General features: G+C 35.0%; 1 protein-coding gene across 1 annotated transcript; it reads left to right on the forward strand.

Moving 5' to 3' along the window:
* Positions 1–9,186: 9,186 nt before the first annotated feature.
* Positions 9,187–15,650, forward strand: LOC18440788 (Class II aminoacyl-tRNA and biotin synthetases superfamily protein). The gene is made up of 10 exons (XM_006850926.4): positions 9,187–9,803; positions 11,603–11,713; positions 12,119–12,232; positions 12,647–12,937; positions 13,087–13,197; positions 13,639–13,692; positions 13,794–13,873; positions 13,976–14,091; positions 15,033–15,147; positions 15,416–15,650. The coding sequence occupies exons 1-10, from the start codon at positions 9,243–9,245 to the stop codon at positions 15,540–15,542; spliced, it is 1,680 nt and encodes a 559-aa protein (XP_006850989.1). The 5' UTR covers positions 9,187–9,242; the 3' UTR covers positions 15,543–15,650.
* The last annotated feature ends 296 nt before the right edge of the window (positions 15,651–15,946 follow it).

Raw genomic sequence — 15,946 nt, forward strand, 5'->3', positions numbered from 1 at the left:
AGGATTTTTTAAAGCTAGAATTTTGGTGACTACCTTAGAATTATTAGGCGATTATTCTCAAAAAAGAAAAAAAAAATAGAGTTTTCTAACACTTAGATCGCACCCTCTAAAAAGTGGAATGTTTCTATTCATTCTTGAGACATTATTTTTTCAAGTGCTTAGAGGGCTGGAGATGGAAAGTTTTTTTTTTTTAATTGGGGTTAGCCTATGTATTAAATAGGCTATGGTCCCAAAACTTATCCTAGGTGGGTTGTACTTGAGGGAGTAGAGTATCTTTAAATGAACAATATACTATTGAGGGAGTCGAGTATCTTTAAATGAACAATATACTATTGAGGGAGTAGAGTATCTTTTTGCATTATGTGAACCTGCTCATTGGTAGAATCGACGGCATTGAATTACTATTTGATGTTAATGAAATTAAGTTGGAATCGGTGTTTGGTGATTTACACGTTAAAACCAGTGATTCAAGACTAAGTGATCCAGATTAGAAATTGCTGGTCTAGACTAAGAATCATTACTGGACAAATCAATTTTTAACAAGTAACGGGAAGCGGTTTCACTCAGTAGTGGGTCCCTTGTTCATTAAGGGAATTAAGTCGCTTCACCAAAGATCCCATATATTTATATTATTATTAGTTATAATAATAATGAAAGTTATAAAAATGTAATATATGAGAAATTGGTGAACTAATGAGGATGGGTGAAAATCAGTTTTAATGGGTAGCGTTAGGGATAATGGACAAGTGGTGGCCTATGGGGGTCTTCTCAAGAAGAATGCTGGGAAGATTCTATGAACTTATAATGGTAGTTTGCACGCTACGCTCCTAATATGGGCTGGGCTGGGCTGGGCTGGGCTGGGCTTGACACTTTGGAGGAGTAAGGAAGCTGGTGGATGGCTTAGCACAAGTAGTAGTCAAATGTAATGCGACTCCTTAAATGTTTTCAAGTGGTGTAAAACCTTGGAATCAATACCATGGTAATGGCTCAGATTTTGGATCGTATCCTCGTGGGCAATCCCAAGTGAAATAGTGCAGGCCAGGCTTAGTAGTATGCAAGTGACGTGATGGCCATTTTGCCCTCCCTTCTCTTTTTCTTTGCCGTTTTTGTTGTATTACTCTTTTTCGTTTTCTCCCTCCAATCCCTTTTCTTTTTGCTCTACTTTTTATTCTCCCTCAATGAAAAGATAGTTAATTGTTAAAAAAACTACATTATTATTAGTATTATTTTTATTTTCTGCGAACTGGTTCTCACATGGGAGATTACTTACTAAACCATGGTGTTCTGTCTATTCGCATCATAGGTAGATGGAACGGTTCGTTTCCACTATCCACTCCAACCCTGTTATGCACAAGGAAAATTTGTCCATGCGTGCATTTGCGTCCCCAGATGTATCTATCTAAAAATAGATGAAACTAACGGTACAAATGTTTTCTTCATGAAATTTTTATTTTTAAGTCTTAAAATTTATTTTATTTTACATATTCATGATCTCTATAATAGATATTGCTCTTAACATTTGGGTTCTAAAATCCATCTCAAATATAGTATAGTTTTTTAAGAGGGGACTCTTTTCAACGTTAAAACGGTGTCCTATGTACAATGGTACAGTATGCAACTAAGTGCCATCAACTATGCAACTAAATGCCAACAACCATGTTTGGAATCAATTAATGGTTAATACAGTTTGTATCCTTAAATTTTTTTAGAAAATTATGGATACTTTTATAGAAAATTATGTATTCACTCTCCATGTGAAAAAGTTGTTTTTTTTTTTTGAGGACCAAATACCTCAATTTTAACTCATTTCTCTTTTTATTATCACACTCCAATTTTCTCTCTAAGTTGGTCCGAAACAACTTTAATAAAGGGTAGTCCAACATACTTAGTGCTGGACCAGAACAATTTCAATATGACCGGTTCGTCAAATTTTGTGCCGGGGCACCACAATTTTAATATAAAAAAGCTAGTCCGCACATTTTGTTAGAAGCCGGTCTAGCTCATCGGGCACAACTTGAAGCCGGTTTGGCATGCAAGAGGTGGGATAAAACAAAAAGTGTTTTGGCATTAAAAAATTAACTTATTTTTTTGGAGGATAAACGAAAGAATAAATAATATTAGGGTTAAGATTGTGATATAAAAAGTATTTGGGGGAGAATATGTCTAGTAAGTACAATCTTGAAAAGTATCTATAACTGCCCTATAAAATATTCACAGGATTCCCATAGGTGAGGGTAATGATCGGGTCGGGTTGCTTGGTCTAGGTCTGGATCCGCCGTGTTGAAGAAGGGTCCGGTATGTGTTCGGGTTCCCCCCCCACGTGGCACGAAGGGTTGTTTTTGGGTTGGACTCGGTCGGGTACAGGATGGCATTCTTGGTGATTTTTATTCCCTTAAAAGAGTTCGAGAGAAAAATCAAGAAAGGAAAATTATGTGAACCCTCCCACTTCTATTGCTCTTTGATATATATAGGCTTCCCATTAATTTTTTTATTCACACATAAATCTTTTGATTATTTTTCTTTGCAGCTGTCCTTTAGAGAAAGGAAAATGTTTTGATAAGGGTGCAACCCTATCAAACTAAGTAAAGCATCACCTCAACATTCATCGAAAATTGTTGTTCTAGCATTGAAAAACCTTCATATTGCTCGTCTCCGTCTTATCCATTATGATTGAGAAAAGAAATAGGATTTCAAACTCTAAATGATATTTTAACACATTATCTCAATTGTCTATTTTGCCCTAAAAATAAGTGCTCACGGATCTATAAGATTTGTATATTTTTTTTAACTTCAAATTTCATAATCGGTGTTAGAAATTGATTTTAGAGATATTTGGATTTCGACGCCCAATGTGATCTTTAGGCAAGGATTTGAGGGGAGGCTTTTCGTTTCGATAATGCTTAAAGGCCTTATAGAAATGCATCCTTAAGAGAGCAACGGACACAAATGCCCTGATGGTCAACGCGATTGAAAATGATAAACCTAAATTTTCTCCAAGCCTCAAGATGACTTGGGAAATTTTTTGGTGAAGAGGTTAATTGGGCACTATATGGCCCTAAACTTAAAATTTATTGTATTTGACTGTCAGAGACAATTTTTTTTAAAATGACCTAAAAAAAATCGCCTTGGGGTTAATACAAAGGAAATAAATAACAAGGTATTAAGTATAATAACAAAAATAGTAAGAGCTCTTACATCTTGAGACAAAGGGGTTCACATAAATGGGAAAGGTTTCTATATTTCTTTTGCTGCACAGAAGTTTTATCTTTCTCCTACTATCCAGCCGTCCAATTTTGATCAAGAGAGTCACTCATCGTTTGATCTGAGATCTGACGTTTTAAAGTATTTTATTTTTAGTTTTTTTATACAAATTGTATGAATATGAAATTTGGTATGTGCCATCTTTTCATTGGGGTGCACCTATAAAAAATATTAAAATAAATTTGCGATAAAATATAACGATCAAAATACCTCTTGAAACTTTTAGGGGTATTTTGGTTATTTTATTTTATTGAAAATATTATTTTTATATTGTTCGCTAGTGCGAGTTTAATAGAGGAATGGATATACAAAATTTGGTATCAAAATAGTTTATAGAAAAAAAATTAAAAATAAAATAGTGTAAAGACATGATAATGAGCCACGAGATTATGTGCTCTTCCAATTAAAAATTAAAAATAATTCATCAATTATAAACATACTAGCCAACAAGTGATAATGAGCCACAAGATTATGTGCTCTTCCAAGCATATCCTAGATTTCCTTTTCTGGTTACGACTCCAATTAATTGGAAAAAAGTTAGAACCCTGAAGTATTACCTTTAGGATCAATGTAACCTCCTTAGGAAATTTTTAAAAAAGAAAACGTTTTTATAGAGTTGAGGTTCTAAACAATAAAATTGAAACCCAATTCAAAAATTTCATTAGAAAGGGTTGTTTTGATGCGTAAATATCCTCAAATTAATAATCACGCCAGCAATATGCATGGCCATGAGAAGAAAAAAATAGATTGCAAGTTTTGGAAATAGTGCATCTTCTAATACATTTTTGGATGGTTAATTTTCAAGATTTTCAAGTTTTCATATATATATTTGATCTACACCGTTTTGGAAGCTTTACATTTTACAATAGCTGGCTTAGCTATTGTCGTGCGTCCCTTTAATCATCAAACGACCATCTCTATGATGGACGTTACTAAAAAGCCAAAATGGATGGTGGAGAATAAAATTTTAAAATATTAATTTTTATTTTGAGAAAATATTTGTTTATCATTTATTTTTAACTTTCATATCTCATGAGACCCAAAAATTGAAAATATTACTTATAAGCCAAAGGCTTTAATCGTTTATACCTATTTGACCATAAATTTTTTATCCAAACAAACACTAAAATGACATTCTGTTCAAACTCCATATCTCTCCCTGTAAAACTCTCTCTCTTTTCGCTTCTTGGCGAGTTTACCAGTCAAGGGGTTTAGCTCGAGCTCGAACACGAGTACATCTTCTTATGTGTACGAGAGAGATGGAGCTCTAGAGAGAGAGAGATAGAGAGAGATGGAATTTGAGTTTTAGAGAGAGATGGAGTTTTAGAGAGAAAGAGGTGAAGTTTGAGTTTTAGGAAGATAGAGGGCGTTTTGAGAGAGAGAGAGATGAAGTTTGGGTTTTAGAGAGAGATGGAGTTTTGAGAGAAAGAGACGAAGATATAAGAGAGATAGAGTTTTAGTGAGAGAAAGAGAGATAGAGTCATTTCATAAGTTGTTAAGATCAATAATACATGGTCAAAAGGGTTTAGGGGGTTGGAAAATAGAAAAGATGAAGTCCTTTTGATTACAAGTAATATTTTAAATTCTTGAATCTAATGAAATATAAAAGTTACAAATATAGAATAATAGGATATTTTCTAATTTGTTTTTAGATTGGTGATAATGCTCACCGTTGAGATTAACAAACCCTAAAATTTTAGATCTAAAAATCTCTGTCAACGACGAATTTTGTATGGTGAGTCGCCTGACTCACCACGTACTTTTCCTTCGTAAAACTATTTCAAATTTGATTATTACCATTTTTTCATTGAGAAAGTATTCATATAACGTGGGCAATGGTTTTGACTCACCTAACCTATCTCTTGCATTACTCTCTTAGATTTTGAATGCATGCCTTTGAAAGTAGAAACTTAAAATGATCCGTTTCTATGCGGCTAAGTCCACATATGTAGAAATGCAGGCCTCCTAATAAATTTATTTTTGAGATGGATTTTAGGATTCAATTTTTAATAACATGTAATCTCTAACATGAAGATCATGAATATATATTAAAAACAAAATTAAAAATTAGAAATAACACTTCTAGTAAAAAAACATTTGAACCGTTTATTTATATTGCTTTTAGATGGAACACCTACTTGCATCCATATTTAAGATGGATGCTTTACACTTTTTGGACCGCATATGTAGAAATGCGATCAAGCTCGCGTGAAACAATTTTCCAACTTAAAATAGTTTGGTTAGACTTTTAAGCAAGCCGAACCGGCTCAGGTTGATAACTGAGTTTCAACGCTTGTGAATCTTTTATATTATTATTATTTTATATTTCATTTTTACCATTTTTTGACATGTTGCGGCGGATTTAGCAAAGGAAAAATATCCGATCCACATGATGTGAATGGGTGAAAGGATGCACAAGCATCCTCGGTTGAGATTTCATAAGGCTCATCGGTTGAGATTTCATTAGGTCAAATCCCAAATCCAACGACCAATAATTAGGCTTGTATTTTTTTTATTTAAACAATATATTTATTTGAATTTCAGGGTGTAGGTGTATTTTTATAAATCATTATCATCATCAAAACCTTATCCCAACTAATTGAGGTCGGCTACATGAATCCTGTTCCGTCATTCTGCTCTATCAATGGCCATATTTTTTGTAATATACCATAAGTCCTTATATCTTTACTTACTTCTTTCCTCTATATTCTTTTGGGCCATCCTCTTGATCTTTTAGAGCTGTCAACTTGAACAAAATCGTACTTCCTAACCGATGATTAAATGAGTATGCGTTGTACATAGCCAACCCACCTAAGTAAATATCTCAATGAGACCTCTATTTTTGTTGAACAAAATCGTACTACATGACGTATGAACTTTATTTTCGTTGTTGGTGATCGATTTTCCAAAATGGCACATTTTATTCTTTGTAGGAGAACTATGGATGGTACACATATTATCAATCTCTTTTTCAAAGATATTGTGAGGCAATATGGTGTTCCTAAGTCTATTACATCTGATCGGAATACAAAGTTCTTAAGTCACTTTTGGCACTTTGTGAAAGCGTCTGGGAACTAAACTTCAATTTTTTAGCACTTATCATCCTTAAAAAGATGAGCAAATCAAAGTAGTGAATATGAGCCTTGGCAATCTCTTGAGGAGTATGTTGGTGACAACATATCTCAATGGGACCTCACTTTGCCCAAGGCTGAGTTTGTTTACAACAGTTCAATGAATCGGTTCACAGGAAAATTACTATATGGGATTGTTTTTTTTTTTTGACCTAAATTATCAATTTTTTTTGCCAAATAAAAACCAGAATTACATCATTCAGGAATTACATTATGTAGAATAGACACAGACTCAATCGAAACACCTCTCTTGGCTAAACCATCAGTAATACCATTGGACTCCCTAAACACATGATGGAACGATATCGACAACACCCCTGCCAAATCCATCACTTGACCCCAAATTGACCGAAGCATCCAAAGAACTCTTTGTTCCTTGTTACACCATCTTATAACATTTAAAGAATCACCTTCCACCGTGATGAAGTTACCCCAGTTCATAGATTTAATGAACAATAGTCCTCTGAGCAACGTTGTGAACTCCGCGAGATTAGCAGTTGCATTTCCAATAGGTCCAGCATAAGCGAGAATAATTGTTCATGTCCTGTCTCTCACTACTCCTTCAATACTAGCTTCTCTCAGATTACCGAGAGAACTACCATCAAAGTTTAACTTTAAGCACCCTTGAATAGGAGGTAACCATCGATCAACATGTCTTGTCCTTACCACATTAGAGAAAACAAAGTTTATTAAGTTTAAATGCACATCAATCTCAGGATACCCCTACCTTCATTAGTGACAAAAAGCCAAGTCTAAGTGGTATGAAATATACGCTGAAGGAGACAATCACAGGAGAGGGCAGACCCGTCAAAGGTGTGTCGATTACGCTCTTTCCATATCTCCAATTTGCCACAAAATGGATCCCAACTTTGGTAAGGTGGGAAACACCAGTTGTGAAATGATGCCCAGCATATCCTGAGGTGAAGCCACCTTGAATCCTAATACATGAAAAAAGAATTCCCAAAATTTTGAAGCGTAGCGGTAATGAACAAGAAGATGTGAAACAAATTCACCATCTTCTTTATACATCAAGCACACATTGGGCAGAATCTTATATCTCTTGATGAGATTATCTATGGTCAAAACCTTATTTTACCGAGCCAACCAAATAAAGCACTGGACTTTATGAGGTACAAGCCACTTCCATACTTGTGCAATTTGAGGCAACGACCATCTATGGCGATCATGGAACAAAGAGAATACATTGCTTTTATCGAGAATAATCCATCATGTTTATGCTCCCATACCATCTCATCCTCAATACTACACGAAAACACAACTTCTTGCAATTGCGATAACAATAATGTAAATTGCACCATAATGTTTTCATGAACTCGGCTATATGGAAACTGAATATTCCATACCACTTGCTCCCCTACTAACTGGTAGGTTTCACTTATCAAAGCATTAGGATTAGAAACTTTAGTATATAAATCAGGGAAGGAAATCTTCAATGGATAGTTACTTAACCATGCCAAAAGGAAACTTGAGATCCAGTCCCCATACACCATCAGATATCTCTGTGGAGATCTGCTTTACATAAAAAAGATGTCTCTCCAAAAACCGACCTTGGTGCACTTCTTTTGCCCCCTCCAATCTTGACTCCAAAGCCATCGATACTATATTTCGTTATAAGTACCTTATACCACAACCAATCTTTAAAAAACAAACTACACCACCAGTACTTAGTTAATAAAGCATCATTCATCGACAGACTCCTAATCATGTGCTGGACCTAGTTCTATTATCCCTACCAAACAAGATAAGTGATGATGCCAATGCTTTTATTTGTATATATGAGATTTGTAAGCTCAAATTAAGAGGAAAATTGATAAAAGCAATTGCAAAGCATTGAAAAGCCTTAAGTGAGCATAAAAGAGAGAAGATTTTCAAGAAAGATGACTTAATAATGGTGTATTTGCGAAATGAGAGGTTTCTATTGGGGAGCTATATTAAGCTTAAGTACAAGAAGGTGAGCCCTTGCCACATTTTGAAGAAATATGGAAACAATACAAATGAGGTAGAATTGGCATTGTATATCTCCCCGATATTTAATGTTGTTGACTTAATTTGAATTTTATGGAGACTCTTTAGAAGCTCAAGACGAAGTAGTTGATATGATGAAGCAATTACCGAAAAAGAAAGGCAAAGAAATTGGGCAAGTTTTAAATGCTGAAAGCTTTCAAACTCGAAAAAAGTTCCTATCACTAAATATCTATTCAAATAGAAGGGCATGCAGTACTTTGGTAGCACATGAATTTTTAAGCAAGAGCTGAAAAGGGTGTATCCAGATTTATACCGTGTCTATATTGAAACCAACTCGTCGGACCCAGCCAATAGTATGTTGCTAGGCCAAGAAGGGTCATAAGACTTAAGGGAAAAAAAAAAAAAGGCAATAGTGTAATAAGGGGAACTATTTGGGTTTATTTTTTTATTTCAATTATCATTTAGTCAATTATTTTTAAGTCAATAATGGTGGTTATGATTAAATAGGATGGATGATGAAGATTTTGTAGGAACTTTTTTTATGGTCATAACTTATTTAAGTAATTATTATTGAAGGGTTATAAGGAATTAGAAATTGTTATTATTATTATTTTTTGCATAGAATTAACTGGAGGAGGTAGATTTTCTTTGTTTCGTTATTTTCTCTTTAAGGCTTATTATCTATTGAGCTCTCTCTTAAGGAGTTAATCTGGGAAGAATCAAACCTAATTTGCACGAGATTGTCTACCAGGACCATTTATCTTTGTAGACAATCTCTTAAAAGCAGCCATCACTCTTTCGTATTTTCAGTCAAAACTAGAGAATAGGTTTTCGTTTTAACTTCAAAGCTTCGTTACCATTTCAATGGCGTCTGAGCCCTCTCCAGAAACCCTTACTTCTTACTTGAAACTCTCTGATACAGACGACAATGGCTCCTCTCATGGCGATTCTTTGGAGAAAAACCCGGAAGAACCTCCAAAGAACATAAGCAAGAAAGCAGCAAAGAAAGAAGCCATGAAAGCTGAGAAGTTGAAGAAACAGCAACAAATGGCAGCCTCTGCTGCTCAAATTGATGAATTAGACCCTTTGGCTTCGAATTACGGTGATATTCCCTTGAAGGAGCTTCAATCAAAGGATATCAGTGGCCGAGTATGGACCGAAGTGAAGTCCTTATCAGAAGAATTGAAGGATACCGAGGTTTTGATCCGAGGCCAGGCTCAAACCATTCGAGCCGTGAGCAAAAACATGGCTTTCATTGTACTGAGAGAGAGGGGGTTCACTGTGCAATGCGTTTTCACTATTGCTCCAGGGTTTGTCAGTAAACAGATGGTTAAATTTGTCACTGGTTTGAGCAGGGAATCATATATTGATGTTTATGGGGTGGTCTCAGTTCCTGGAGTGGCAATTAAAGGCAGCTCTCAACAGGTAAATAATATGAAATATCTCCCCCTTTTTCGATCAATTATCATCTTACACGGATTGGATTGCTCTATTTTACTTATTTATTTGTATTTTTCTGGTTTAAATTGTATTAAGGTTGTTGAATTTGAGCTTGATTCCTGTAGGAATCATCGGATTGTTGAATCTGGACACTCTTTGGTTAATTTGTAGTTTTTTCTTTTTATGGTTCTAGCTACATGTGGACTGAATTAATAGAATCCATACGTCCAATGATTATATGTATTTGAGATTCATGTTTAGGTAGGCCTATGCAGCTTAAATTTGGAATAAATTAGCAAAATTAGCAAGCATTTGGAAGCTAATTGCTGTCAATACTGTCAATGTAACTTGAACCTCGCTTTCATCTCACTTGCTCTAGTACTGCCAAAATAGTGCCTGAATAAGAGGCCATCTCCCAACCAATGCCATCTCACACAAACTCTCTTGTAACACATTTATACTGGAAAATTAGAAGTTCTCGATTAACTAATATGGCTTCATGGAGACTAGAATTTTCTCGGCTCTATACCACATGATACCACATCAATAAAAATCTTCTACTGCAGTCGATGAAATGCATTTGCGTCATCAATTTGTTTAGGCTGTGATTTAGACCACATACAATCCAGATTTAGTGTCTTCAGGCAGTTTTAGTCATTGATAAATTCAGGAAATACACATTCAGACATTCATTGTACATACTTTCAATTATATATCTAGGTGCTTCAGTATATTTTATACCATATAGGGTTTGAAATCATGTGGTTTGTAAGCTTTATGTAGTCTTTTGCATAATGTTTTTGTTAAGTTTTATTTTGTCGTTTGCATAATATATTGCTATATGGTATGCTTCCTCTTGCAGTTTGCGCTTTTTACCCATTTGAGTGATTTTTCTTTCAAATAAGTGTGGTGCATTAGTATAAATGGGAACACAGTTTTAAAGCACAGCTCAGTCAACTCAAAGTTGGCTGAGTTACTCGAACATGGCTCCTTGCTGAGCGAGTTCCTAGGCATAAACACTGGCTATATAAAAATAAATAAAATAAAAACCATAACTTTTTATTTTTACTGAATCAATGTGTAGATATTTTTATATCTCATTTTGGTGTTTTTGATGATGATTTGTGAGTTTTTCTTGTCATATGCTATATTTCCTAGTTTCCCATTTTTTTTTTTCTGAATCGTTTCCAGCTATAAATCAAGTGTTTCCAAATTCCATATTTTATCTATTTTTTCCATTTTTTGGACGTCTAATTTTTGATATTTTTGGTTTTTATTTTATTTATCTTTAACATTTTTTCAAAGTCTAGCTCTTTTTGGGCCTTGTACACTAGGAAAATCCACTCAGACTCACCCGAGTTACTCAGCTTGGACAAGGTTCGAGTCTTGAGACTGAAACCAGTAACTGAACCATGATTGGGAATCTTGGGATTTTGGAGAAATTATCAAGCTGTTGAGTGTGTGTTTATGTATCATGTAGTTTGCTCGTATCAAAGACTGTTTATATGATTGCATGTGGCTGGGCATGTATATTATGTGATATTCTTGTATTTCCTATTTTCATGTAATTTATGAATGCTAATTTAGTGAGAGATACTTGCCCATAACTTTCTTGTTTGAATATTTTGGTAGTTTTACTTTGACTAGTCACTTAAGTTTCTCAATCTATTTATTGATGCTTTCCCATTTCGCTTAAACAATCTTTATTTCTGTTCTGGTCAGACTCCTTTGGAGATTATCATCCTCTTTGCTTTTCTGCATGATTCATCTTCCATTTCTTGCAGGTGGAAGTTCAAGGAAGAAAAATATTCTGTATTAATAGGGCTATTCCAACTTTACCCTTTAATCTTGAGGATGCAGCTCGCAGTGAAGCTGAATTCATAAAAGCAGAGCAGGTAAGATTTGATGTTTACAGAGGAAATATGTTCTAAACGTCTATTGTTCAAGGATTCTAGTTACTACATTTTCAATCTCCTGCATTTTATATAGTTGGAAGGAGTACGCATTGTTTGTTAGGAAAATTGTAATCTTAAATAGCTCATAAGATAGGAAAATTTCAAGGATATTGTGACCACTAACCAATTCAAAAACTATCATGCTAGGAAATTAGTTGGTTAGATTTTACACAATCTTTATCATGTTCATAAACGATGGATTAACTTAATATGCTAAATATTGCAATGCTGTGCATCAACATTCTTTCTATGGCATGGATGGTCCTTTCTAACACCTTCTTTCTTTTCTTCATTGTAATCAGTTCTTCCTTTTCGTAACTAAACTGATTGTCCTTAAATATGCAGACTGGAGAACAGCTTGTCCGTGTCGGTCAAGACACTCGTTTGAACAACAGAGTACTTGACATGCGCACTCCTGCCAATCAAGGGATTTTTCGCATTCAATATCAAGTTTGCAATGTAAGTGTGTGGGTTACAGTGCATGGAAATGCTCCATTGGGATTTTGGAGTTGTTAGAGTTGTAGACATGCATGTTACTTATGTTCTGAATTCATCTAGAATGATGACCACCCTTGTGGATATTCCATTTCTTTAAACACTGTTGATGGGATTAACTATCTCGGTTGAAATACATTGGCAAATAACTTGGAGATTGAGATGTACAGTCCTGTTCTGGAGCTAATTCCTATTGTTTGCAGTGAATGCATGTTATTCATGTTGTGTTTCTTTTATTTTTGCCTTATTATCCTTTTGCTGCCATGTCCATACTAAATATGTCATTTCTGATTCAATGGTTAACATTTCATGTGAGTCCATTTTTCAATTTTTTATATTGTGAATTTGTTATAACCTTGTTTATTGTTTTGAACACAGCTATTTAGAATGTTCTTGTCATCAGAAGATTTCGTTGAGATCCATACTCCAAAGTTGATCGCGGGTGCAAGTGAAGGAGGTTCAGCTGTTTTTAAACTGGACTACAAAGGTCAACCTGCTTGCCTAGCACAATCCCCACAACTACACAAGCAAATGGCAATTTGTGGTAATTTTGGCCGTGTTTTCGAGGTTGGCCATGTTTTTAGGGCAGAAGACTCTTTCACTCATAGGCACCTATGTGAATTTACGGGCCTTGATGTGGAAATGGAAATTAAGGAGCACTATTTTGAGGTACTTGAACTTATGAGCCTGTTTTCTTCTTTTGGAATATATGCTATTAGTAAATAAACTGCGCAGCAACATCTGCTTTGGTGATTTCTGATGTACCTTGGATCTTAGCTAGGAACACTAGGAATTAAAAAATTGCTGTGTTTATACAGGTATTGGACATTGTGGACAGATTATTTGTGTATATTTTCGATGAATTGAATCAGAAGTGCAAAAAGGAGCTCGAAGCTGTAAATAAGCAATATCCATTTGAACCTTTGAAGGTGGGTTCTCGTTTTCGAGTCTAAATATGTTATTTTAGTATTTTTCAGGCATTAAATAACTATTTTTCATTTTCAGATGCCAATGTTTATTTGTTTTCCTAATCCCTTTTTTTGTCCTTGTATTTTTTCCGAGACTATTTGCTATCTGCTAAGAAACCCACGCAAATCTTCAAGATTAAAGGAAATGTATACTTGCTCAAACAATGAAATCAAAACTATTTCTAAACAGTCCTGCTCATTGAGAACAAGGGGGATCAACTTTTCTTAAGCTTATTCATTTTTATCATTAGTGTGGGTTGATATATTCCCGTCCTGTGCTCTCTCAGTAGCACTTTTCAATACTGGCTCTAGTTTCATTGTTTCCTCTTTAAGCATTTGCATTTGTGCTATTTTATGATTTTCAACTTCCAGTTAGTGATAATTTGCATTGGGCTTGTTCAGTACCTGTGGAAAACTTTGCTACTTACTTTCAAAGAGGGGATTGAAATGCTCAAGGTATTTCATTTTTTTGAGAAAAGCTCAAGTTAATTCAACCTGTTAAAAAGATTCCATTGGCCACTTTGACTTACGGCATAATGTTGAAACCCATGCTGTAGGAAGCTGGCATTGATGCAGATCCCTTAGGTGATCTAAATACAGAAACAGAGAGAAAATTGGGTCAGCTTGTTCGGGAGAAGTAAGTTGACATGTCTTTTTCTTTTTTCTAATTTTCCTTTCCCTGTTTCTTCTTGAATCTGTAGTATGGTGCTGATTATCATGTTGTATGTACTGATGCTAGGTATGACACTGACTTCTATATTCTTCACCGCTATCCTCTCGCTGTGCGACCCTTCTACACCATGCCATGTTATGATGATGATTTGTACAGTAACTCATTCGATGTATTCATTCGTGGTAAGAAAATCTAGTGTCAGGGTATTTATTATTCACATTCGCTTGGGTGAACTTTGTTGATGATATGTTTTCTTCTTATAATTAGCTTTCAACTTCTATTCATGATTAAGGTGTAAGGATACTCTATTTTTGTTAATGTTAAATTAGGGGGAGGTTCTCCTTGAGCGCTTACTAAACCCTGTCAATTAGAACCCAACAAGTAAATGAGATACGCCAGAGAATAAGGAAGAACCATTGCCTAAGAATCTTGAACTGAAACACAGTTTCCTACATAATTCCTGGCTGGTGCTAAGTAATATCTTGGAATTTCAAGAGGTATGAACCAATCTTATTAAAAAGCAGGCAGAAGCAAGGATTTGATCTAGTCTTTGTTGAACTGGACCTTAGTCTAGTTTAGCTAGGTTTTGAAGGCACTGATAAGTTCTCATTTGACTCGACTAAGGTCCTATTCTCTCTGAACCGTGTCTACTGATCTGCTCTTTTTACTTCAGTGTTTTCTTTGAAAGGAGAAGATCAGAGTTGTACTTCTGATCTATCCTTTTTTAGAGAACATGGGCATCACCAACTACCCTTACTGGTATGATGCTGTTGAATGTTGGTCTACTTATGGATTGTCTTTTGCTGATTTATTGCTATTGATTTCAAGAGCAATGGACTAGTGTTATTAGAACTGAACTGTACTGGCTTGTTCAATAGAGTGTGGTCGAATCAGACCCCATTTTGAGATAATTTTTTCCACCTTGATTTGTCATTACCGAGGTCTCATTTTACTTTAATCGTGTGTGCTGAACCAATGAAAGATTTCAAATTGTTCCTGGAGGAAGTTAGATATGGTTCTGTATTGACTGGAAAATTTGAAAGCACTGCTCTTTTTCCTTCTTTTCATCCTTTTATGTAGTTTTATCTAAGAAAAGTATATGCATTTTTTTCCCTATATCCAGGTGAAGAAATAATTTCAGGAGCTCAGCGTGTTCATGATGCAGAGTTCTTGAGCAATCGAGCACAGGCATTGGGAATTGATTTGAAGACGATATCTACTTATGTCGATAGCTTCCGGTGAGATAACATGACATTCCCTTTTTTTCTTGTGTCAAAACTAGTCTCACTGTCACCAATGCAACAGCAATACCTTGTGTACATAGAAATTTCTTATACGATTGCAAACACCACCAACGCCAACTTCTCACACAGCCCAAATGCTTTAAACACTTGTGTTTGAACATGTGATAATGTGTTCTTTCTCTCTCACTTTCTCTTACACGCACACACACATACACAAAACACACACACAAAATGTAAAGCGATTTTCCGGATTTGGGTGCAGGTATGGGGCGCCTACACACGGCGGGTTTGGTGTTGGCTTAGAGCGTGTAGTGATGCTTTTCTGTGGCCTTAACAACATTCGCAAAACGTCTCTTTTCCCTCGTGACCCTCAAAGGCTTGCTCCATGATACCATATTCTTGTTTGTAGCTGTTTATGTTTTTAAATATTCCAGTCTTTGTTGGTTTTAAGGATAATATCAATTCTTCGACTTTATATTAACAGTTCTAATTTCATATTATGTGGCCTCGTTTTTCCTCTCTTACCTTCTCAATCAAGAAATTGGTTATTGAGAACATCATGTATGTGCATGTTTTGTCATTTCTCTTTACTGTGTTGGCTTAATTGCTCTTTTCTAATAAAATATTTTAGGAAGAGACGAAGAGTTTAGTTGTGGTAAGAAATAATTTATGTTTTTAAATATTCCAGTCTTTGTTGGTTTTAACGATAATATCAATTCTTCACCATTATATTAACAGTTCTTATTTCATATTATGTGGCCTCGTTTTTCCTCTCTTACCCTCTTAATCAAGA

This window comes from Amborella trichopoda, chromosome 1, assembly GCF_054954075.1.
Source record: "Amborella trichopoda isolate Santa Cruz 75 chromosome 1, AtrichopodaSantaCruz75HAP2 v2.0, whole genome shotgun sequence".
Lineage (NCBI taxonomy): Eukaryota > Viridiplantae > Streptophyta > Magnoliopsida > Amborellales > Amborellaceae > Amborella > Amborella trichopoda.

What these genes read in the sequence shown, in the direction of transcription:
- LOC18440788 (XM_006850926.4), top strand. Translation starts at nt 9,243, where the DNA reads ATGGCGTCTGAGCCCTCTCCAGAAACCCTTACTTCTTACTTGAAACTC. An exon ending in AATTCATAAAAGCAGAGCAG is followed by an intron (nt 11,714 to 12,118) that starts GTAAGATTTGAT and finishes TTAAATATGCAG; the next exon opens with ACTGGAGAACAGCTTGTCCG. An exon ending in TTCAATATCAAGTTTGCAAT is followed by an intron (nt 12,233 to 12,646) that starts GTAAGTGTGTGG and finishes TTTTGAACACAG; the next exon opens with CTATTTAGAATGTTCTTGTC.